This window comes from Festucalex cinctus, chromosome 15 (genome assembly GCF_051991245.1).
Source record: "Festucalex cinctus isolate MCC-2025b chromosome 15, RoL_Fcin_1.0, whole genome shotgun sequence".
In the NCBI taxonomy this organism is placed as follows: domain Eukaryota; kingdom Metazoa; phylum Chordata; class Actinopteri; order Syngnathiformes; family Syngnathidae; genus Festucalex; species Festucalex cinctus.
Genome location: NC_135425.1, coordinates 25,073,583 through 25,098,822, shown reverse-complemented (window position 1 = coordinate 25,098,822; position 25,240 = coordinate 25,073,583). Strand labels below are relative to the sequence as shown.

Below are 25,240 nucleotides of genomic sequence, written 5' to 3'. Positions count from 1 at the left end.
GATTGTTTTTATTTTTTATTTTTATGTAGTAGACCCTATAGAGTGACGAAAAGAACTGATTGAAATAATCCAAAACATTCTGACTTCTTTAAAACAAACAATGTCTCTGCGCTGTGGGAGATTCCCAGCCACCCAATCAATATTTCCAAGCCTAAAATCCAAATGCGCTTTTGCAATGTGATAATCATTGATAGAGCGATGGCTTAAAAGTCCGTTTGGCCCGCAGCTTTGCATACATTCTAGTCGCTCTTTACCTGCAAATTCACGATGAGGATCGCATTTGCCGTCCCGCTGGGCCTCTTTCTCATGGTGACGTTTCCTGGAAATGGAATGCAAGTATCATTTTTCTCTCATTCGTGTATACATTTGAAATTTCAACCCCAGTGAAAGCAACAAAATCACGAGTAATTGATCTGTTTTTTTTAAATACAAAAGTATAGTCGAAGAAATTGGCAAATACGTCATAAAATAAGCTAGGCTATACATGCTAGCTGGGGTGTTTTTGGGTTTGTCTCTCTAGCAATAGACATGCTGTGTTGCTGCGAACTGAAAACATCTGACGCGATAACAAAAAAACAACTTAATTCTCCACTTCCTCTCATGGGAACACTCGTCCGAGCTAATTCCGCCGCTAACGGTGTCTTTTCAGGGGAGCAGAACTTCCTGATCCGCCCGCCGTGGACTGCGTGTGGAGTCGCTGGTCCGAATGGGGCGCTTGTGATCCGTGCACGTTGATCAGAGTGAGTCCGTTTCCGTCGTGTGAACTCAACAGTCCCATTTATGTAAACAGTTGGTCACTTTTGTGACACCCTCCCTCCATTTTGTATGCGGCAGGGCTGATTCAAGGCCATTATGCTATCATTTATGTAATTATCACTTTTGGCGGGGAAAAAATACAGCAACTGAAAATAAACAGGAAGAACAAATACTGGCGGTTCATGTGCATTTTGGCCTCTTGGGGGCAGTGTGGTGCCGTGCATCCATGGTGTACACACTTAAAGTGAGTACAGAAGAACGTTGCACTTGAATTCTATTAAAATAATAATCGTTTTTCCACACATTGGGAAGAATTTGTGCCTTTGCGTAGTGTTATCTCATCTGTGGGTATGTGTTCCCACAAGATTTGTGTGTGGATATTCGTTATTTGAAGGAAAAACACTCCCGAAGTCGATGCTAACTCCCTGTTAGCATTTGCTAACTTCCTGTTCGATTTAGGCTAGCGATGTTTTAAAAATGAAGCAAGTTTTGTATAAAATATACAGTGGATGTGATTCTGAACATTGTGTGTTTAGTTTTACAGTTAACTCCAACTGCGGTGTCATTAGAGGACACTTAGGGACAACAGAATAAGCAAAATAACATACGCTACACACTTGCTAGTTGCTAATGCTATGATAGCAAAAATGCTGCATTCACGGTATTTTCACAGCGTCCGAAACGTCGGTTTTCTTCGATAACGGTAATAATCGGCCATTTGTCCCAATTGGCCGATTGTTTTAATTGTTTCTAATTATCACATTTGCCCAAGGGACCAAACAGTTGACCTTGATTTTCTTCAATGTCTATTATGATGGTCAGAGGCGTTCACGGAGCGCCATAGTGTTTGGACAGTTTGGTGGCGAGTCCTGCCAGGGTTCCATCGGCGAGCGAGAGTCCTGCGTTAGCAACGACACGTGTCAACAACCTCCGCGTCCCGCCTGCCCCGACGCAGATTTCCAATGCGAATCAGGTACGTTACTGTTGCTATTGTTATAACGATTCATTGCGGACAAAATACCCCCAAAAAATATAATGTTTAGGTACTTTAACCATCTTCTGTAGTTGCCCTTGAATGACAAACTTAATGTATTTTTCACGCAGGTTCTTGCATCAAAAAGAGGCTGATGTGCAACGGAGACTACGACTGCGAAGACGGATCCGATGAGGACTGCGAAGCCGGCCGGCGCCCGTGTCTCTCCTCCGTGCTGGAAAACAACGAACAAGGCAGGACGGCGGGATACGGGTGCGGATGAGTTGTTTATCAACAAGTTGATGAGACACATGTCGTGTTGTTTAACCCATTCACTGCCAATGACGACTATAGACGTCAAAAATCCAAGCAAACAGCCAGTGCAAATTTTGACAAGAAATTTGAATTTAGTTTTAGTTGTTCATTGTTTTCATTCATAGTTATTAATCCTCGTTGTTATAACAACAATAATAATATATAACAACGATGACAACAATTTCATTGCTAAGTGCTACCATCGTGCATAGTGATCGGTCTTGGTCTTACTGAGACCACAAACTGGGTCTCGACCTCCAGAAGTCAATTTAGTTGACTAAAATTGCTCCTTATTTCTGTCAACAAAAGTTGGATTAAAACTCAAATACAATCAGGTGACTAAGTCATGACTAAGGCTTTAATTAAATTTAGTCAGAAGATTATAACTAAAATTAAATTAAAATTTCTTTTTTTTCAAATTAAAATTTTAATTTTAAATTTTCTTCCTTTTTTTTTTTTTTTCCAAAATTAATACTGGCTGTTTGCTTGGATTTTTTCACGTCTATAGTCGTCATTGGCAGTGAATGAGTTAATCGAACGAAATAATACCTCGTGGGACAACTGTGTGCTGGACGATAGCTTTTTTTTTTTTTTACTGAGCACTCGAGAACCAAACAGAAAACAACTGCGCATGTGCAGTACACCATCGCGTCTAGTGCGTCACCAAAGATAATGTTACCACCAAGATAGTTCACTCATTTCGTTTACACCACAACACAGTCTAAGCATTTAATGATTCCTTCCTCTTTGTCTTTCCACCAGAATCAACGTTTTGGGGTCGGACCCTCGCATGAACCCCTTCAACAACGATTACTTCAACGGCCGATGCGACCGAGTCCTGAATCCGCACACCGGAAAGTATGATCGGCTTCCGTGGAATGTCGGGGTGCTCAACTATCAGGTGAGACAGAAAGAAAAAAAAGAAAAATAATAATAATACGTGAGGCCATAGCGCCATGTGGTGACCCAGCTTCCTTGAATCTCCAGACGCTGGCGGAGGAAACGGTCTCCAGGGAAATCTACGAGGACACGCACAGCCTGCTGCGGGAGATCCTCAGCGAGATGAGCCGGAAGTTGGACGTCGGACTTTCCTTCAAGTTCAAACTGAGCGAGGAGTCCATGTCGACCGCGGCTGGCGGCGTGGATGCAGGGTTACAGTACGAGAAGACAAGCATGATCAAGGAGGTGTCTGAGTACTCCAACGTCTGGGTAATTGGAATACACAAAGTGTGGTTGTCTATTATCTCAAACACACACAGAAATTTGTCTCTCTCTTACCACCTCAAAAAAACAACAACAATATTTGTATTATAGGCTAACAGTTCCAAAAAATTAAAAATGTTCATGAATTGTACTTTAAATTTAAATACAACCGAAAGGGTAGCAAAATAATTTCACCTGCCTTTTCTTATTTCTCAAGAGTGGTTGCGAGGATATCCGTTAGCGCTGCTCGATTATGGAGAAAAAATAATAATAATAATAATTACCATGCTCCCATGTATTTATACGTTTTGACTTGGATGCAAACTCTGAACTGAAGAGAATGCTTGAAGCAATGGTGGTAATTACAAAAACAGCCAGAAGATGGCAGAAGAGTATAAGAGACCAAAAAGGTATTTTCCACACTATTTTAAACAGATTTGTGAATAATGATGAAACTTAGCCATATTCTAGTGCTAATTGATGCAAAATAGAAACAGATTTTTTTTTTTTCCTGATGAAAGAAGAGACTCTTTTTCTTTTGGTAGGTTCCATGTTTTTATAGCAATAGGACACAATATTCTATGGGCCTTGCAAAATCAGTCAAAATCCAGTCAAACAGTGAGAATTGTCCTGGGAGTGACTGAGTTAATAATCATTTATTCGTCTTCTCCTTCCCGATCAGAACAAGAGCTTCATGAGGGTGAAAGGTCGGATCCAGATGAGCACCTACAGGCTTCGTTCCCGCGAACTCCAAGTGGCCGACGAGTTCCTGGCGCACGTCCGTTCTTTGCCTTTGCAATACGACAAGGGCATCTACTTCGCCTTCCTGGAGGACTACGGAACGCACTACACGCAAAACGGAAAGTCTGGCGGAGAATACGAACTCATCTACGTCCTCAACCAGGACGCCATCAAGGCCAAGAGTACGTCAGGCATCGCGCGGCGGCCGTTGTGTTGACAAGCTACTCGACGCGTCATTTTTTTTTTTTTTGTTCTTCTTCCAGATCTGACAGAGAGAAAAGTTCAAGAATGCGTCAAATTGGGAATCGCGATCGACTCTGTCCAAGACGGGGAAGCCCACCTCAAATATGACAAGTGTGGAGACGTCGCCACAAAAGCCGAAGGTTAGCCTCGACGCATTCTGAATTATGTTCCTTCGTGATATTGTGCTTCGCCTTCCTGTTATATTGTAGATTTTTTTTTTTTTTTTTTTTGTGATTTATTTACCTATTTCGGAACTTCCCGCTACATAATAGAACATTTTGTTTTTTTTCTGTGAACCACCATTTTCTTGCGAGTAATGCATTCCAGGTTCCAAAATCTGCTATATACAAACAAACATTTTAAGTGATTATACAAGTAAATAAAGTTTACATTAATAAATTAATAACAAGAAGTAGGCAAGTGAATAAATACATAAATAAATAAACATTAAATTCATAACACAACATACAGCACACACCAAAACAATGCTAGTCTCATGGTTGGGCTAACAGAAATTAGCAAAGAGTCTGTCTTTCCTGTAAAAACATAAAACAACTGGTTGAAAATCTGGTAGCTTAATGCTAACATATATGGTGAAACGAGATAGAGGGGCTAACAGAAATTGGCAAAGATTCTTTTTCCTGTAAAAACATAAAATTGACTAGTTGAAAATCTGACAGCTTAATGCTATAACATATATTGCGAAAAAGAGATAAACGGGCTAACAGAAATTAGCAAAGATTCTATTTCTATCTTTCCTGTAAAAACATAAAATGACTATAGTTGAAAATCTGGTAGCTTAATGCTAACATATATTACCAAAAGAGATAAACTGGCTAAGAGAAATTAGCAAAGATTCCCTATTCCCTGTAGAAATATAAAACGATTGGTTGAAAATCTGATAGCTTCATGCTAACGTGAAATTGTGGTATCTTAATGCTAACATATATAACGAGATAGCGGGGCTAACAGAATTTAGCAAAGATTTGGTCTTTTGTGTAAGCACATAAAATGACTGGTTGAAAATCTGATAGCTTAATGCTAACGTGAAATTCTGGTAGCTTAATTAGAAAAAAAAAAAAAAAAAAAATCTGATAGCTTCATGCTAACGTATAACGTGAAAAGAGATAGATGGGCTAACAGAAATTAGCAAAAGAGTCTGTCTTTCCTGTAAAAACATAAAACAACTGGTTGAAAATCTGGTAGCTTAATGTTAACATATGTTGCGAAACAAGATAAAGGGGCTAACAGAAAAAAGCAAAGATTCTATCTTTCCTGTAAAAACACAAAATGACTGGTTGAAAATCTGATAGCTTAATGCTAACATATGTTGCGAAAGGAAATAGACAGGCTAACAGAAATTAGCAACAATTCAGTATTCCCTGTAAAAAATGACTGGTAGAAAATCTGATAGCTTAATGTTATTATATATAACGAAAAGAGATAAACTGGCTAAGAGAAATTAGCAAAGATTCGGTATTCCCTGTAAAAATAGAAAACAACTGGTTGAAAATCAGATGATATCTTAATGCTAACGTGAAATTCTGGTAGCTTAATGCTAACGTGGCGAAACAAGAGAGGGGCTAAAAGAAATTAGCAAAAGATTCTGTATTCCCTGTAAAAATATAAAACGACTCGTTGAAAATCTGATAGCTAAAGCAGACTCCACTTTTGACCTGCAGACGAGATTGCCGGCAAAGCCGTGGTGGACAAGGTGATGACCTCCGTCAAAGGAGGCACGCTAGCAAGCGCCGTGAGCATGAGGGCCAAACTAAACAAAGACGGACTGATGGACATCGCCACCTATCAAGAATGGGCTCGCACCATCGCCGACGCCCCGGCGCTGCTCAGCAGCGAGGTATAGGAAGCGAGAGCCGGAACACGTGACGTGTGACGTGTGACGTTAAATTGTCGCATCAGCCCGCTTGCCCTTTCTCTGCCAGCCGCAGCCCATTTACACGCTCGTTCCCTTGGACATGGCCGACGCCAACGCGAGGATCGCCAACGTGAAGCGGGCCACGGCGGACTACGTGGCCGAGTACAGCGTGTGCAAGTGCGAGCCGTGCCACAACGGCGGCACTGTGGCGCTGTTGGACGGCAAGTGCATGTGTCTGTGCCCGCACCTCTTTGAGGGAATGGCCTGTCAGAACTTTAAAGGCGACAAAGCCAAGCACACAGGTGGGGATGGCGCATTGTTACTTATGATTAACTCGACTGACCACCATGTGACACATTGGTACTCAATACTACTATTAACATTTTCTTTGGTAACATAAACATTTTTTTTTGTGTAGGTGAACGACCTGAGGTCTCTCAAGAAGGCAACTGGTCCTGTTGGTCCGGCTGGTCCGACTGCAGTGGGGGCAAACGAACCAGGACTCGAAGCTGCAAAACAAACGGGCTGCTCAATGCTCACTGCAAGGGAGACAGCGGGAGTGAAGACTACTGTTAATGTGCATAATAGTGACATCTTGTGGTCGGTAATGACCAGTTTATATTTGATTTTGCGTTTAGATTTGTATCTTTTTTTTTTTTTTTTTTTAATCAGCGGATTTCCCTCTGTTTTCAATGTGTTTAATATTTAATACAGAGCAGTGATTCTATAGCTACATTAATGTCTGTAAATAAACTTGTCTCGAGCGTTTAGTGTTCAAAACAATGTGCTCTCACAGCTTTGCTAATTGTGTAATGGCTAACAAAAAAAATCACTCTTACAAAACTGTCTTCTAGGTGTGGGTTTTTTAAATCAAGAATCAGAATAAACGTAAAAACAAAAACAAAAAAACTAAATTAGGAACATCTCTTAAACTGGCCACATTTATTTGAGCGCATGCGTCACATTTTAGACACGTTTGCTAGAATGTCCGACAAGTGCAAGCGCTTCCGGTGTCCTGCTGATCCCCGCTATTTGCGGATTTTCGCGATTCGCGGTTGGGCTTGTTCATATTTCATATGAAAACTGCACAGCTTGAAAGTAAGAAGAAGATGATGATGTGCGCGCTCTGACCCGCGTGGACGCGCCCGAAGTGTCCACTCGCGAGCGATCACCCGCGTCGTCGTCCTCCTCTTCTTCTTCTTCTGCGTCCGAGAATCCACTTCCGTCCATCTCCTCCCCCTCTTTGCAAAACGTCTTCATGCTGACTTTAACGCACTCGCATATGTTCCTCTCCTCGCCGTCACACACGCACGTCTCCAGCAGCCTGGCGGCGGGGATGTCGCGCATGCGCGCTATGACCGCGCGGCACTCCGCCGAGCACCGCCGCCCTCGGCCGATCAACCTCCGGCAGCGGTGCAGGTAATCCCGGGTGGCGGCCTCGCACGCCGGCTCCTCCTCGCAGCGACGCCGCGCGTCCGCGGCACGCAAGGCTCGACGGCCCGCTTGGTCCTGGCGCACTGGGGGTCCAGCGCGCAGTCGCAGTCCTCCGGATCCAGCCCGCCGCGCGTCAGGTTGAGCTGGAACAGCGACGACACGCTGTGGCTGGGACACTTCCGGCGCTCGCCGCTCAGCACCGACGCGCATGCGCGGGTGTACCGCTCGTAGGCGTACGCGCCGTGAGTTCTGGTTGCGCTTGTGGTCGGCGCGGAGGCAGAGACCGAGGACGAGCACCAGCACGCCGCATGGCCACGCGGCTGTGCGCTCCATCACGCGACGTGACTTTCCCACGCGGCGCGAACGCACAAAGCGGGGATCGTCGACGTCCTCATGGCTCCTTACGTCACAAGTGCGCGACTTTTACTATAGAAAGTTACAAACGGGACCTGCTCGTCCTGTCTGCGGCTCTCGTTCCACGCAGTTACTTGATTTGTGTGTGTGAGCAACTCCACTGCAACCCCCCTTGACGCTGATTGGACCTCGACTTGTTGACGTCACACTGGGCGGTGACGCAGGCACACAAACTGTACAGCCAAACATTGGTGACTATAAGGCTGAAATCTGATTGAGCATTACAGTTTTGTCTGTCACTATACATCGTTGGCACACATAATAATAATAATAATGATGATAACAATAACTTAATTAAGTGAAAGTGTGTCATTTTACGCGGCATGCACCTCATGACAAGTTTTACTTTCCCAAAATGGTAGACTTCCTTTTCAGACATGGCTTCTTGAGTCTTTTTTTTTTTTTTGTGGGTCTACACATGCCAAATTTCATGTTGATAAGGTAAACTAACTTTAAGAGCTGAATTTTCAAAACATTCTGAGTTACAGAGGCATTTATGGGCTTGGGCCAAAATAAAAAGTTATTCAAGTGGCTTGCTGACAAAAAAAACAAAAAAACTACGACATGAGTCAGCAAAAAAGCCAAGAACACACAAATGTTTGTGATGTTGTCTTTGGAGGTTTTAGAAGCTCTGTGGCTGGGAAAGTACCAAAAGCTTTCACTGAGCTCTGTAAAAATATATACTGCATTTAAAAAAAAAAAAAAAAAAGACAGTTTGGAACATTTGATTTTGAAAATGAACTGTCTGGATGTACAATGACAAATATGTAAAATAATTGACTCTTATAATAGTGTAATTATTTTTTATGTTAAATTTATTATGTAAGAAACATTATGATTCATTAATTTAAATTATTTACTACAATGTTTTTTTTCTTGAATGTTTCTAAACATATGCAGCATGTACAACTGGTAGAATTGTGAATATTTTTCATTTTGTTGTTTACAATAAATTAAATAACCAGCTATTTAATTCAAGAAACGAATAAAACAAAAATAATAAAGTTAATTTGCTGAATGAATAAAACAATAAATTAAAATTAATTAAATTTAGCCAATTTTAGGGGGAAAGTGGCTAAATTAATGCCATATAAAAACTATTCTGCTTTATTAATTTTAATTATTTACTACATTTGAATGTTTCAAAACATATACAGCATGTTTAAACTGGTAGAATTGTGATTTTGTGCTATTTTAAATACACTACACATTTCTTTGTTGTTGTTGTTTTGTTTGTCTTTTTGGGGGGTGGGGGAGGGGCTAAAATAGATCAAAGATTCATTTCAACGGAGATGACTTGAGCATGGTCAAGGAACGAATATCACAGCACTGTAGGATACCTGAAAAAAAAAAAAAAAAAAAAAAAAAAGTACTCCAGTACAGTAACAAAGTATTTCTACTTGCGACAACTGCATACAAGGGAACATTGTATAGCAAACATCTGCTAGCCATTCAGACGGGTTTGTCCCCGTTCCCGACTGGCTCGTGCTCACTTCACACATCCAGGAGCGCTCTGCTGCCAACTTTGAAGAAGGCGGTAAAAATTCCATCAAGAGGGAAACTTTTTTTTTTTTTTTGCTTTTTGGCTGCCAACTTTCCGAGACCAATTCAATGTCACATGTTCGGTAGTGGAAAAAAATAAGCGCTTGGAGTTTTGATATTTATTTTTGTCTTCTTTTATAAACAAATGGAGGTGACGTTGAAACATGAGATGCAAATGAGAAGATCCGTCATCGTGGGAATCGTCGGGTTGCGGTTTCAGTGCAGAGAATGAGCTGAAGAAGCAGGCCCTGTTTCATTGCCAAAAAAAAAACATTAACGAAACAAAAACTCACGGGGGTGTCACGTAACCCGACCCACCTCATTTGTGATGCTTCTTATAGATGGCGATGTACTCCTGCACGTCGTCGGGCGAGCCCAGCACCACAGGGACCCTCTGGTGGATGTTGGTGGGCTGGATGTCCAGAACGTTGCCGGCGCCCGTGGTGGCCATGCCGCCCGCCTGCTCCATGATGAACGCCATGGGGTTGCACTCGTACAGCAGCCGCAACTGAGAGACCGCAAGGTCGTCAAACCCACATCATGCGCGCAAGATGGCGTCAAAGCACTACATGAAGCGCCCTAGTCTCACTTCAACATAGTTCCACGGTACATGATAGTTTTATCGGCGTACAAGCAGGTGTCAGCAATCTTTCCAGTCAAAAAGAGCCATTTTAGGCCAAATGAATAACAAAAAAATCTGTTTGGAGCCACAAATCATTTGAAGATTGTGATGAAGGAAACGGTGTATTAGTGTTAGTTAAATGTACTGAGGACCCAAGAGCTATTTAGAGTTAGAAAATATGAAGCATGAAATACTTTGAGATTCATTTTCTTCCACCTTTTGTCTTTCGTTTTTGTATTTATTTATTTAGTGTTTTTACTTTATATATTTTTGTCATTTTTTTATATGTTCTCATGCATTTTTAGACTTTCCTGCCATTCTGTCACATTTCTTGCATATTTGGAAATTTTATGGACATATTGTCATTTTCTGTCACTCTTCTTCCTTTTTTGGACATTTAATGTATTTTTTTTTTTTTTTTTTACATTTTCTACCTTTTTGATAGGAATTTTCTGACAATTTTCTGGCAATTTTGTTGACATTTTATAATAATTTTCGGGATTTCTTCTTTTGGTTTTGGACATGTTATAGTTACTTTTTTAAACACTTTCTTTTCTCCTTTTATAAACTACATTTTCTGACTTATTTTGTTGCAATTTTGTGTACATTTTATGCAAATTTTTCAGGATTTCTGCTTTTGTTTTTACACATTTTATAGTGACTTATCATTATTATTATTATTATTATTATTATTATTATTATTATTATTATTACTGCGATTGGCTGGCAACCAGTTCAAGGTGTACCCCGGCTACTGCACCCCCGCGGCCCTTGTGAGGAGTAAGCTGTCAAGAAAATTTATTTATTTATTTATTTATTTATTTATTTATTTACATTTTTTTTAATGTTCTGACTTTTTTCCAATTCTAAAAATATTTTATGGTAATTTGTTTTTTTACTTTTTTGAACATTTTCTTTTCTGCCTTTTTTTTTCCCTCTCTGACATTTTGGGCATTTTCATGGGCATTTTATATTAAATTTCTGCCTTTCTTCTTCATGTTTTGACATTTATCTACCTTCCATGTCTCTTTTTCTGACAACTTAAAAGTTTGGACTGATTGTGACTTTTTTCTATTTATTTTATTATTATTATTATTATTATTATTTTAAATCTGAATCATTACTTCATTCAAAGAATATTTTATCTAAAAAAAAAAAAAAGACCACAAAAAAAATGTTAATTTCAACCAATTTTCTTAGAGATGCACACAGCCACAGGAGAGGGACTAAAGAGCCACATGTGGCTCCAGAGCCGCATTTTGCAGACCCTTGGCCTACAATGTCATCAACTATGTCTTAATTACATCAAGTCTTGTTACACAGACATTACATCAACCAATATGCATTACTAACTCACCTTCCCCTTTGGGCTCTTGGTATTGGCGGGGTACAAAAAGATGCCGCCGTACACCAGCGTTCGATGGACGTCGGCGACCATGGAGCCGATGTAGCGGCTGCCGTATGGAGCAGAACCGTCCTGGAAACAACAAACGACTTTAGAATGTGCACGATAATTTATGAAAGTAGACTAAGTGCAATTTCTGGAGAAATTGCGTGGGAATGCTGAAGCATTAAAATAAAACATTTACCTCAGGAAACTTCTTCTTCTGAATGTATTCCGTCACATCGGGGTAAAAATGTTGCGCATATCCTTCATTCAAGCTGTAGATTTTGCCTTTTTTCTTGATTTTTACATCTCGGTCCACCAGGATGAACTCCCCGATGGCCTGAAGGACAAATTGAAACCTGTCGAGTTTTGACGAGACATGACGAGACGTGGCAGTCACGAACTCGGCAAGACTCGGCCTTACCGGGTCGAGCATGAAGCAGTTGACCCCTTGCCCGGTGGACAGGACCAACATAGTGGCGCTGCCGTAAAGAGCGTAACCGGCGGCTACGAGGTTCCTCCCCGGCTGTAGGGCGTCCTTCTCGCTAGGCGCGTCGTTGGAGGTCTGCGGAGGACACGGTACCACGGCGTTTGTAAATTATTATTAAAAACTAGACGAAGTGCAATTTCTGGAGAAATTGCCTTGCTAATGCTTAAAGCTGAATGCTTCAGCATTCCCACAATTATTTGATTTTTGTGGATGAATTAACATCTAAGCTTTTTTTTTTTTTTTTGGTGTGTCAACTAGGGGTGTGAATTGCCTCGTACCTGACGATTCGATTCGTATCACGATTCACAGGTCACGATTCGATTCGATACCGATTAATCCCGATACAAATTTATAAGTCGATTGTTGCAATTTTTTTTCATTCAAATTTAGAAAATACTAATCAGTAAGCTTGTAGAGTGTAAGATTTATATGAAAATGTATTATTTATTTATCTGAAATTTCAGTCTTATACAGGTTGTAATCTGTTTCATGTTTGAACAGCATTAAAATAAAATATTAAGGCTTAATGTTCCGTTCATATAACATTCTTCCATGCTCAAGGTGTGAATCCTAACCCGAAGTCAGACGTTTTGTTGAATATTTTTCCATTAAAAATGGAAGTTTAAAAATCGATTCTCACACACACACAAAAAAAAAAAAAAAAAAAGGCAATGATGATAAGACGTTGAATCGGTAAGACTACCGAATGAACAATTCTGAGCTCTTAAAAAAAAAAAAAAAATAATCGATTTTTTTTTTAATTGAATCGATTCGAGAATCGCGCGATGTAGTATCGCGATATATCGCCGAATCGATTTTTTTTTAACACCCCTAGTGTCAACTGTCAAACGTACGGAAGGGTAAAAATATGTTCACGCTCACCTTCCTATAGATGGCAAAGATGGTACCAATAGAGACGAGACAGTCGATGTTTGAGGAACCATCCAGTGGGTCAAAGCAGACGATGTATTTGCCCTGGAAGAGAACGATCCTGTTGATGTTGTGACGCTACAGAGTCACTGCGCTGATTGCTACAGTGCACGCGTTGGTTTCTCAAATTCGTACCCTCTTGTCCGACTCCACCACGATGGCCTGCTCGTCTTCTTCCGACACGAGCACGCATGAGGTGAAGGACGACTTGATCATGTTGATGACCAGGTCGTTGGACAGGACGTCCAGTTTTTTCACCTGGTCACCCGTCACATTGGTGCTGCCGGCGATACCGTACCTGCCAAGACACGGAGGAGGAGAAGACCTTTGACCTTACTAATCTGGTAACTTTGAGTATGCAGACACCGACAAAGGGCTGTCAATGCAAAAAAAAAAAAACACCACATACTGTCCCCCGGGGTCAGCCAGTTTCAACCTTTGCCCGGGTTGAAGTCCAAAGTAACTTTTTCCACTAATGACTTTAAGCCCTTAAAATACTAGACTAAGTGCAATTTCTGTAGAAATTGCATGGGAATGCTGAAAGCTGAACGCTAATAACTGAATGCTAAGATTTGAATGCATGTGGAACTTTTATGAATTGAGAGATAAATTATGAAATTTTGACCTCCTGGTTACTGGACAATGCACTTTACCACCTGTGCCACCGAGCAGTGTAAGACACCTGGTATGGAAATGGGCGTGGAAAGTGATACTTAGAAAAAGTTCAATGTCTGTCCCATTGAAAATGAATGGGGAAAAGTTGATATTAAACGTTAAATTGTGCAAATACTGTAAGTAATGTGTAATCAGACGATATATACCCCGGGAGGCGTGAATTTTTTAAGCTATTTGAAATTTGATCAGTGTAAATTGGAAGTATTCTGTGGGAGTTGTTACGCGGCAAAAAAGTGTGGAGAATAAAAATCACAATAACATAGGTGGGAATGCTTCAGCATTCCCACAATGAAGTTGATATCAAATGAATTCTTTATGGAAAACTGTTTGAGCATGTATTCAATATCAAGGACATCAAATCCATCTGAAGGTCGCACCTCTAGTCTACTAGTGCACTGAATCGCACTGCTAGTGAGTACAATGAGCATATACATGGAATTAATAAACGGAATAAATGCTAAACGGCTTTCCATATCAGTGTCTCCAGAGAAACATTTAGATAACAAACTGAGGGATCCTCATTTGTAAAAATAATAATAATAAAAACAAGAAAATCCCTTCTCACAAGTTGGCGATGCCGGCTTTCCTGACGGCGGTGGAGATGGCTTTGACGGCCGTGCAGACGGAGTTGAGCAGGGTGGTGAGCTCGCCGGTTCCGTGGGCCTTCCTGCCCTCCTCCAGCACAAACCTGGTGAGGGTCAGCACGTTGGTGTCGAAGGCTCCCTTCTCAGACATGTTCGCCGTCAGGTGCGGGGGGATCTCGTGCCTCGGGTGGAAGTGGAGCCGCAGTTAAAGGTGCGCGACACAGCTGAGGGACAACAGGGAGGAGGTGGCCCCCGGGGGAGGCCTTATGGGGGGGTGTGCAAGCGTGCCAGCCAATCACCAGTGACTGCGCGTTTGACTGGGCAAAGTTCAGGAGATCATGAACATGCTCTACCTTTGAGTTGTTCAATAGGTTATTAAATATCACTGTCAATAATATTATGATTCTCATGTTGTGCTTCTTCGATAAAAAGTAGAAAGAGTAGCACAACTATACTACATGTATGACTTACCATCTATCTATCTATCTATCTATCTATCTATCTATCTATCTATCTATCTATCTATCTATCTATCTATCTATCTATCTATCTATCTATCTATCTATCTATCTATCTATCGATCCATCCATCCATCCATCCATCCATCCATCCATCCATCCATCCATCCATCTTGCTAGCTAGCTTTCTAGCTAACTTAATCATCTATCTATCTATCTATCTATCTATCTATCTATCTATCTATCTATCTATCTATCTATCTATCTATCTATCTATCTATCTATCTATCTATCTATCTATCTATCTATCTATCCATCCATCCATCCATCCATCCATCCATCCATCCATCCATCCATCTATCCATCCATCTTGCTAGCGAGCTAGCTTTCTAGCTAACTTAATCATCTATCTATCTATCTATCTATCTATCTATCTATCTATCTATCTATCTATCTATCTATCTATCTATCTATCTATCTATCTATCTATCTATCTATCTATCTATCTATCTATCTATCTATCTAGCGAGCTAGCTTTCTAGCTAACTTAATCATCTATCTATCTATCTATCTATCTATCTATCTATCTATCTATCTATCTATCTATCTATCTATCTATCTATCTATCTATCTATCTATCTATCTATCCATCCATCCATCCATCCATCCATCCATCCATCCATCCATCCATCTTGCTAGCTAGCTAGCTTTCTAGCTAACTTAATCATCTATCTATCTATCTATCTATCTATCTATCTATCTATCTATCTATCTATCTATCTATCTATCTATCTATCTATCTATCTATCTATCTATCTATCTATCTATCTATCTATCTATCCATCCATCCATCCATCCATCCATCCATCCATCCATCCTGCTAGCTAGCTAGCTAGCTTTCTAGCTAACTTAATCATCTATCTATCTATCTATCTATCTATCTATCTATCTATCTATCTATCTATCTATCTATCTATCTATCTATCTATCCATCCATCCATCCATCCATCCATCCATCCATCCATCCTGCTAGCTAGCTAGCTAGCTTTCTAGCTAACTTAATCATCTATCTATCTATCTATCTATCTATCTATCTATCTATCTATCTATCTATCTATCTATCTATCTATCTATCTATCTATCTATCTATCTATCTATCTATCTAGCTAGCTAGCTAGCCAGCTATAGCTAACATGTTTTTGTGGCTCACTACAGACAATTAAGAGAGTCTGCTTTATTTATTTATTTATTTATTTATTTATTTATTTATTTATTTTTGCTAGATGGATGTTTCTTTTTATTTCGGTAGGAAAAAAATATGCATTTTTTTTTTAAATTTAGAGATATTACAAACATTTCTCATAAATCCCTTCTTAACACATGTTGAACATTAATATTTATATTTCGTTGTCACTATTTTGGCGTAATTCTTTTCAAATAAAATTTGTTGTGAAAAGAATTGATCTAAGAACAATAAAATGGAGTCTAACTTTTGTATATAATACTATAATAAACATTTATATGATTCACACAGTTATAACGGCCTTCTGAGGGAAACCATAACTACAATGCGGCCCACGATAAAGATGAGTTGCCCATCTATGGTCTATGGTATTCAATTAAAGATGTGTACTGTACAGTACTGCGTTTTGCTAACGTGCTCAAGCATTCATTCCAGTGTAATTGTTGTTAAAAAAAAAAAAAAAATGTAACAAAGAGAAGCGCTGACCTCAGTATTTTAGCAAACAAAATCCCATTGTCAGTTCCCCACCTCACAATAACAAATGCTTCACACTCTCTGACAGTGCTAGTCAATGCATATTGATTCTCTGAACAAGTGCACCGTAGGATTTTAATGATTTAGGCTCTCGTGTGAGTTTGACACTTTGGGCCAACTTCAGACATTTTCATTTAGAGGTGTGCACACTTTTGTTGTAAGCAGTTTGTGGTGTTCAATTATTTCGAGGGTACGGTAATTTATTACACAGCCTAGCTACTGCTACTCTTTCAGTGCTGGCCCATGAAAATGTTTTTTTTTTTTTTTTTTTTTTTTATAATTTGTATATAAAAGCTCTTTGAAATATAACAAAAGCTATAGTTTTTGCTTTCCTGTGATGAAATCACTGAGGATGTCTGCCGAGGTCACCTGACTGACGTCTGCCAGATATGTTATGTTTCACAAGAGGCCAGAGTTGAACTTTGAACTCTCGCAGGTAAAGCCATGTGTGATAGCAGTCATTGATGCAGCTTACTCCATTTTCTTCTTGGTTAATGATAAATGATGTGACTGAACAGGCAAATACAACAACAGAAGATCTAGTAAAGTGAAATTTTGTTGTTGGTGTAGTGCAGTGCGTTCAGTTGCGCCTAGGTACATATCCTATAAAGTGAAATAATGATGATCTTTCCTCAAATTAGTCACAAATGTAGTTTGTTATAAAATGTGTGCCTCTTTTGTTTAATGCCTCATTTTAAATGGGATTTGAGTCGCTTGAGGCATGCGGAAGTAGATGGACGTTTTAATAATAATAACAATAATAATAATAATAATAATAATAATAATAATAATAATAATAATAACGTTGGGGAATATAATATGAATAAAGATTTTTGTTATAAAATATATTTGCGAACAAGATTCACATGAATGTTTTGGTGAGGAATAACTAAATAAATTCAAATAAGGATATAACGTGTGTGAAGTGTTCTCAAGTTCTTTGTATAACTTGTTTAAAATTATACAATAAAAATAAATAAATAAATAAATAAATAAATAAATAAATAAATAAAAATTGTTCGACGACGACGTAAAGCAAAACCGGAAGTGTGACGAGCTAAGCCGTGTGTAACCTGCGCATGCTCAGTGGGCTCGGCGCAGCTGTCCCGCAATGGCCGCCTCTGCCGCAGGAATAAACAAGCAGAGCGTCCTGACGACCATGGAGCCGTGCGTTCGGCACGGCCGGGCGGTCAACGGAGGCACCGTCAAGGTCGGGGAGCTTTACAAGCTACAACTAAAACACGAATAAATGTGTTGTTTGGGCCATTTTGTGCGGCAATCCTTGGAGAGAGGCAATGTTGCCTTCGTGGCTACTTACTTGAGGCTGAACGCCGCATAGACGTCATCGAGCTCTCCATTTCAATACCATCTCGCTACAAATAATATCTAAATTGACACTCGTGTAGAGTTTTATTTTATTTTATTTTTTATCTTAATCTGTCGCTCGTTGGTGTCTTGCAGCAGCCACTCGGTGACAGCACATTTGTGTGTGCGCATGCGTGTAGAGCAGGCCCACAGCTCCGTATTTATTTCTGCATTCCTTCATTCCCAACAGCCGACAGCAGAGGTGCTCGACAGCACCTATCCACCTTGTTTGCCATGTCTCCCTCCTCTAACACAGCTGAATCCAATCATCAGCTCATCAGCAGAAGCCTGATAACGATCCTGATCGTGAATCAGGCGTGTTGTTGGAGAGAAATACGGAAAACAGGCTGGATAGGGGCTCTCGAGGACCGGACTTGGGCACTCCTGGCCTACAGGAACTTTAAAGAATAATTCTACATTGTGTGTTTGTTGACTCACAGGTGCTGGAGTGCGGTGTCTGTGAGGACGTCTTCTCCCTCCAAGGCGACAAGGTGCCCCGCCTGCTGCTGTGCGGGCACACCGTGTGTCACGACTGCCTCACGCGGCTGCCCCTGCACGGCCGGGCGGTCCGCTGCCCGTTTGACCGGCAGGTGACAGAACTGGGTAAGTTCTTTTTAGGTGCGAACGCCCATAATAAATCCACAAGTGTACTTAATGACATGGAAAAGTGGGATTAAAATTGCCTTAAACGTCTTATGGGAATGAACTGAATCGGACCACTTGGTGTAAATGGCGCTTTGCTGTTCATCTAGGTGACTCTGGAGTGTGGGGTTTGAAGAAGAACTTTGCTCTCCTCGAGCTTCTGGAGCGACTGCAGAACGGTGCCACCAACCAGTCGGGAATGGCGGACGATGTTCTGAAGGGAATGGGCGAGGTAGGACGAGAGCGGTCTTTCCTCTTGCGACCGTTTTCGACTTCTTTCGTTTTCTTACCGCAGTGTTGAAGGTTTGCAAAATTTAGTTTCAAACCTTCTATAAGAATGAATGGGAATAGACACGTTTCATGAATTCCTGTCAATTGTGACGGAAAGCTTCCAATTTGAAATATTTCCCAAACTCCCCCATCTTAACCTCCCATAGAAACGTATTGCAAAGCGTGACCTCCCCCCTTTTTGACCCCTAGCAGTGCGTCATCCGCTGCGACGAGGACGAGAGCCACACGGCCACCATGTACTGCACCGTGTGCGCCACCCACCTGTGCGCCGAGTGCTCGCAGCTCACGCACTCCACCCGCACGCTGGCCAAGCACCGGCGGGTGCCGCTGGCCGACAAGCCGCACGAGAAGACGCTGTGCCCGCAGCACCAGGTGCACGCCATCGAGTTTGTGTGCCTGGAGGAGGCGTGCCAGCCGGGTCCGCTCATGTGCTGCGTGTGCAAGGAGTACGGCAAGCACCAGGGACACAAGGTGAGTGCGCGCGCGCTAGCGTTAGCGCGACGCTTTAATCATCGTGCGTGGGTCACAGCCGCAGAAAATTGGTACTTTTGGGGGATACGTTTTCAACTGAGTGATTTTACGTGATTTTTATTTAGTCTTCCTACAATTCCACCTTGTGAATGATTTTCACACAATTCCCACATTCCAAAAACATTTTTCACTGTTGTGGTTCCATCGCATTCCATATCTTTCATGATCATTTCCACCAACATATTGCGCAATATGTTGCCAATGCGCATTTTTCTCCAGTGTAATTCCGCAACATTCAATATCATTCAGTACCATTTCACATCATTCAATACTAAGCCATATTTTTTTATAATTATATTGCACATTTTTCCACCAATATCATTCCACATCATTTGCATATCTTTGTTTCAGTAACGTAATACATATCATTCCACAATTTCCCAAGTATCATTCTGCGTCATTCAATATCATTCCGCATTATTCAACCAACATATTGTGCATCTTATTTCTGTAATTTCCTTTACATTTTTCACTTTCTGAAGTCCTAAATTTCCATCCTTCTTTTCTGGACCGTATCATGTACCGTATCCGCTTCTTGTGCTGCATTCAAGAAAACTGGGAAATAGGAATGATTGTTTTGCCAAATGCTGTCGAATGAAAATGAGATCACAGTTACTCAGGTCTCGGGTAACAACAACCAATCGCAGCTCAACTTCATAAAACAGCTGAGCTGTGATTGGTCGTTGCCTTGAGCGACTGTGATGTCATCTTCAGTCGACAGCAAGTGGCCAAATGGCCGCCCGCTGAGATGGATAAAAAGAATGTAATATTAATCAGAATGTCATGTTTAGACTAGTGAGGTCAAGAAACGTTTAACGTTGACTTCCCCTTTTAAATTTCCATCTTTTTCAACAAATGGTAACAAGTTTTGTTGTGTTCTTGCTCTTCGTCAGCATGCCGTCCTGGAGACGGAGGCCAACCAGATCCGGGCGTCCATCCTGGATATGGCGCACTGCATCCGCACGTTCACAGAGGAAGTTTCCGAGTACTCCAGGAAGCTGGTGGGCATCGTGCAGCAGATCGAGGGCGGCGAGCAGATCGTGGAGGACGGCGTCGGCATGGCGCACACGGAACACGTGAGTGTCCGCCGACAAATGACGGGATGGGTCGGCGGACAAAATAATAATAATCGGTCCATCCATGTCACCCCCCCGCCCGCGCACAGGTGCCCGGCACGGCGGAGAGCGCTCGCTCCTGCGTGCGCGCCTACTTCGCCGACCTCCACGAGACGCTGTGTCGTCAGGAGGAGATGGCGCTGAGCGTGGTGGACGCCCACGTCCGCGAGAGGCTCATCTGGCTGAGGCAGCAGCAGGAGGACATGACCATCCTGCTGTCCCAGGTGTCCACCGCCTGCCTGCACTGCGAGAAGACGCTTCAACAGGTGGGAGACGAGGCTGTTTGTTTTGCATTTGCATTATTAGGGTTCGAACAATATCATAGTTGCCAGTTTATAAAGTGGCAAATTTGCCACTTTTTTTCTCGTCATATTGCCCCCACCTTATAAAATATATATCCATCCATCCATCCATCCATTTTCTTGACCGCTTATTCCTCACAAGGGTCGCGGGATAAAATATATATATATATATATATTTCTGTGGCCCTAATACGCCATCGAAAAAATAAATAAATAAATAAATAATCCCCTCCTCACCCTCTCTTTTTATTTGGTTTCCACGCCCCTAGTTCCATGGGTGTTCCAACCCTAATAATGCAAATGTAAAACATAGTTGGAACACAGTGTAATTGAAGGGATAGTTTACTTATTTATCCATTTTTGGCAGTCAAACATGATTATTTTGCCTATAATAAATTTTATATTTTCATTATTTTCATGTACAGTTAGTACCTTTTAAAAACACATTTTGCAACTTGATGTCGACTGAAAATTACATCACAAGGGCTCAGGTAACCAATCAAAGTTCAGCTTGTGAACGTCACATGACCAAACCTAGAAAACAGGTGAGCTGTGATTGGTTACCTGAGCCCTTGTGATGTCATTTTCGGTCGACGGCAAGTTGCAAAATGTGCTTTTAAAGATAATAATGGTATGTGAAAAATAATGAACGTATCAAATTAATTATAGACAAAATATTAACTTTTTTATTGCTATAAAGGGCTAAATAAGTGAAGTATCCCTTTAACGAAATTGTGCATTGCCATCTAATAGTTGAACATTATCGAGAGGTAATTACAATTCATTAACTCATTCACTCCCAAAGACGTATTTATAAGTTTTTTAGGTTTTTGTTTGCTAGAGTTTTTGTATGACGGCTTTGATGCAGTTTCTGACCTGAAGTGGTCGCTTAAAGTGATAGTAGTTATTACAAAAAAAAAAAAAAAAAAAAAAAAAAAAAGTGTGCTTCATCTGTTTCATTCATTTTTATTTTTTTTCTAACAACTACCATCACTTTAAGCTTCCACTTTAGGTCAGAAACTGCATCAAAGCCTTCATACAAAAACTCTAGCAAACAAAAACCTAAAAAATGTATAAATACGTCTTTGGGAGTGAATGAGTTAAGAATACATTGAGTTTGATTATTTTGCCGCATTAAAAAAAATGTAATTCTTTCATTAGATAATAAAAATGTAATTTCTTTAGGTATATATTAAATATTGCAATAATATCTATCGCTATATTCATTCAGGAACTATATCGCATGTTTTTCCAATATCGTGCAGCCCTAGTGAAAACTGTCACCGGTTCTTTTTGCATATTCGGCTAATGGCAAAGACTGAACTCACATCTTATTTACATCCATCTTTTTTTCTTATGTTTTTTGTTTTTGCTACCATAGTGGCTTTGCCCTTGCAGACTTTATGAATGAGTCGCATCTAAATGAACTTGCCTTGTAGGACGACTGCCGAGTTGTGCTCGCCAAGCAGGAGATCAACTGTCTTCTGGAGACTCTCCAGAAGCAGCAGCATCAGTTCACAGAGTTGGCTGACCACATCCAGCTGGACGCCGGCATCCCGGTCACCTTCACCAAGGTGCGCCCCACCGAGTATCAAACACATATTCACACTCGTCCGGTGTCTATGGAAAACTGTTTTCTGCCAATATTTTCTGTGCAATGTGGACAAAGTGCATATTAGTTATATGGACCCGAAACTGGTTATCACGGACATGCTAAAACGCTCAACGGGCTTTCCACATGTTTCCGTGTCCAGGACAACCGCGTTCACATCGGTCCCAAGATGGAGATCCGCGTGGTGACACTGGGATTGGACGGTGCTGGCAAAACCACCATCCTCTTCAAGCTCAAACAGGACGAGTTCATGCAGCCCATTCCTACCATTGGTACGCCAAGAAAAACACTTCAAAAAATATAGTTACATATATTGCCCACTAGTGTTGTTCAAATGATTTTTATTATTATTATTTTGTTAAGGTTTCAATGTGGAGACAGTGGAATATAAGAACTTGAAATTCACCATCTGGGACGTGGGAGGAAAACATAAGCTGAGGCCGCTGTGGAAGCATTATTATCTAAACACTCAAGGTAACATGTTTAGGCTTTTTAACTCATTCACTGGCAGACATTTTCACTGACGCAATCCCCCCTTCAATCCCGGCTGATTTTGCAAGACCCACAGAATTTTGTGTTCTATTGGTGTAAAAACATGGAACCTACTAAAAGAAAGATTAGAGTCTCTTCTTTCATCAGGGGAAAAAAAAAAAAGTATATTTCTATCCGTTTCCGTTTTACAGCAATTAGCATGAGAATGTAGCTAAGTTTCAGCATTATTCACAAACCTGTAGAAAACACTGGCAAAAAGAGCTTGTTGCAACATGGCTCCATTTGATCTCTTATACTCTGCTGCCACCTGCTGGCAGTTTTTGTAATAACTACCATTGCTTCAACCGTTCTCTTCGGTTCAGGGGCTGCATAAGAACAAAACATATAAATACGTCTTTCAGACACAAGTAATATTTAAAATAGAACGTATTTATACGTTTTTGGGAGCAAATGAGTTAAATGTTAAAATGATTTATTTTATTTTTTTTGCTCTTCTTGCTATTTTCCAATGGAAGTGAGACCATTTTTAGATAATACAGCTTTTAAAAAACATTTTATCAAGGATAAGGAATCAAAATTTGTTACAACTCGCTGATTTGATGATGGTTGAAATGTTGACGAACTTCTTTCCTGACCCCCTTCCTCTGCGCCTCCCGCGTTGCACGCAGCGGTGGTGTTTGTGATTGACAGCTGCCACCGGGACCGACTGATGGAGGCGCACAGCGAGCTGGCCAAGCTGCTGACTGAGAAGGAGCTGAGGGACGCGCTGCTCCTCATCTTCGCCAACAAGCAGGTAATTTTTTATTTTTTTTGAAAGAGGCTTCTGTTGAAGATTACTGTCAAACTAAATATGAAAGAGAGAGTAGAATTTTGACCAATCAAATCTATTTAGAATTGTACTTGAGCTTTTTTTCCCCCAACATGGCCCTGGTTGATCTTTTTTGCTCTGCTGCCACCTGCTGGCTGCTTGTGTAATAACTAACATTTCTGCAACCGTTCTTTACAGTTAAGAGGCTAAATCAAGCTCTAGTATAAAAATAACACAAACGTATAAATACGTCTTTGGGACACTTGAAACTTTATAAAAACGTATTTTTACGTTTTTTGGTGTAAATGACTTAAGTGTGTGTGTTTTTTTTAATTTTATTTTTATTTTTTTGCTCTTGCTCAGGACGTCCCCGGCGCCCTTTCCGTGGAGGAGACGACGGAGCTGCTGAGCCTGCACAAGCTGTGCTGCGGCCGGAGCTGGCACATCCAGGGCTGCGACGCCCGCAGCGGGATGGGCCTGCACGAGGGCCTGGATTGGCTCTCCAGGCAGCTGGTGGCCGCCGGCGTCCTGGACGTGGCCTAGAACGTCCCGGCCCGGGAGCGCTTTTACCCGTGAACAAACGCTTTGAAGGTACACGTCGGAAGAAGAGCCTCGGACGTGGATTTACCCGCTCTCCTCCTCCGAGGGGAGCCAGTGAGGTACTGAAAAAGCCCGCAACCGCCCACCCCCCCATGAGCAGGCTGTTCTCGTATCTATTCAATATCCTTGACATCCATTTTAAGTCCCATGTACTAGTACAGTCTTTGTCGTCACTAGTAAGACGATTGAGTGCACATTAAGTAGAACGACTAGGCCGCATTCCACTGCTGCCTTCAGCTAGACTAACGAATGTTACTAAAAGCAAAACTAGTTGACAGCTGCACACTACTCGAGCTACTAGTGAAAAGTTACATGTTAAATAGAATTTTATAGCAGCATGCAATTGTCATCTGGTTCAGGTTTAATTACAGAAAAGCAGGGGAACAAATGTTACTTTTTTTTTTCTTTTTTTTTACTAGTGAGGACAACGAATGTAATAGAACATGGACCTTCAAGCTGGATTTCAAAGTTATTGAATAAATGCAGGCGTACGCAATAACAGCTGATTTTTGTTGGTGTAAAAGATTTTTATCAGTGTCTGTGCTCTGTTACAGAACAAAAAAAAATGTTTACTGACAATATTTATAGTGTTGAATTCCGTTTTTTTGCGCGTTAAAATTGGGCAATCGCACTTGCTGTCTGCTGCCTCGTCGTAGTTAAGGCGGACAAACTCTCTACTGTCTCCTTCCTGTATTAACGTCACGACTCTGGACGGTGTCGTGGAAACTCGCCGCCTATATTGTGATGTAATGTGAACCCGTGAAACCCCGCCCCCCCCCCCCTTCCCGCCACTGACACACAACCTTTGAGTTTATTCATTGCTATGTAATGTTTACTACTTGTGCAAAAAAAAAAAAAAAAAGCAACTAAACAGAACAAAGTAAATGTCAGTGTGAAGCCTTTTCTCCCGTGTCGTTTGCAAAAAAACGTAGAAGCAGAACGCACCACAACACCTTTTTGTTACCATCTGACTCGATGGCGGCTTTTTTTTTTTTGGGTAAATTATTCGTATTGTGATGCTGTCAAATAAACTGACTGACCAGAATTGTCTGCATCCTTTTT

At 41.1% G+C, this 25,240-nt stretch overlaps 3 protein-coding genes and 1 pseudogene across 5 annotated transcripts; 2 read left to right on the top strand and 2 right to left on the bottom strand.

Annotated features, from left to right (window-relative positions):
- The first annotated feature begins 212 nt into the window (after positions 1 to 212).
- On the top strand, positions 213 to 6,890 carry c9 (complement component 9). The gene is made up of 11 exons (XM_077498050.1): positions 213 to 332; positions 650 to 740; positions 1,579 to 1,729; positions 1,861 to 2,002; positions 2,807 to 2,945; positions 3,032 to 3,253; positions 3,930 to 4,170; positions 4,252 to 4,371; positions 5,914 to 6,089; positions 6,175 to 6,409; positions 6,526 to 6,890. The coding sequence occupies exons 1-11, from the start codon at positions 268 to 270 to the stop codon at positions 6,681 to 6,683; spliced, it is 1,740 nt and encodes a 579-aa protein (XP_077354176.1). The 5' UTR covers positions 213 to 267; the 3' UTR covers positions 6,684 to 6,890.
- A 140-nt stretch (positions 6,891 to 7,030) lies between these two features.
- LOC144002642 (growth arrest-specific protein 1-like) lies at positions 7,031 to 8,692 on the bottom strand (annotated as a pseudogene).
- Positions 8,693 to 9,601: 909 nt separating this feature from the next.
- LOC144002641 (fructose-1,6-bisphosphatase 1-like) lies at positions 9,602 to 17,886 on the bottom strand. 2 transcript variants are annotated; one of them, XM_077498053.1, is made up of 9 exons: positions 17,739 to 17,886; positions 14,167 to 14,367; positions 13,062 to 13,224; positions 12,879 to 12,971; positions 11,931 to 12,071; positions 11,709 to 11,846; positions 11,477 to 11,596; positions 9,816 to 10,005; positions 9,602 to 9,745 (listed from the first exon to the last, which is right to left on the bottom strand). In XM_077498053.1, the coding sequence occupies exons 2-8, from the start codon at positions 14,334 to 14,336 to the stop codon at positions 9,817 to 9,819; spliced, it is 1,014 nt and encodes a 337-aa protein (XP_077354179.1). In that variant the 5' UTR covers positions 14,337 to 14,367; positions 17,739 to 17,886; the 3' UTR covers positions 9,602 to 9,745; position 9,816. The 2 variants fall into 2 exon arrangements, with proteins under 2 accessions (XP_077354179.1, XP_077354178.1); XM_077498052.1 differs by having other exon boundaries at positions 14,167 to 14,409; positions 17,739 to 17,885.
- trim23 (tripartite motif containing 23) lies at positions 17,466 to 25,223 on the top strand. 2 transcript variants are annotated; one of them, XM_077498049.1, is made up of 11 exons: positions 17,466 to 17,630; positions 18,226 to 18,388; positions 18,538 to 18,659; positions 18,911 to 19,189; positions 20,143 to 20,325; positions 20,415 to 20,630; positions 22,106 to 22,240; positions 22,421 to 22,550; positions 22,642 to 22,752; positions 23,439 to 23,563; positions 23,942 to 25,223. In XM_077498049.1, exons 1-11 carry the CDS (start codon positions 17,532 to 17,534, stop codon positions 24,119 to 24,121), a joined length of 1,743 nt encoding a protein of 580 aa, XP_077354175.1. In that variant the 5' UTR covers positions 17,466 to 17,531; the 3' UTR covers positions 24,122 to 25,223. The 2 variants fall into 2 exon arrangements, with proteins under 2 accessions (XP_077354175.1, XP_077354174.1); XM_077498048.1 differs by having other exon boundaries at positions 18,908 to 19,189.
- The last annotated feature ends 17 nt before the right edge of the window (positions 25,224 to 25,240 follow it).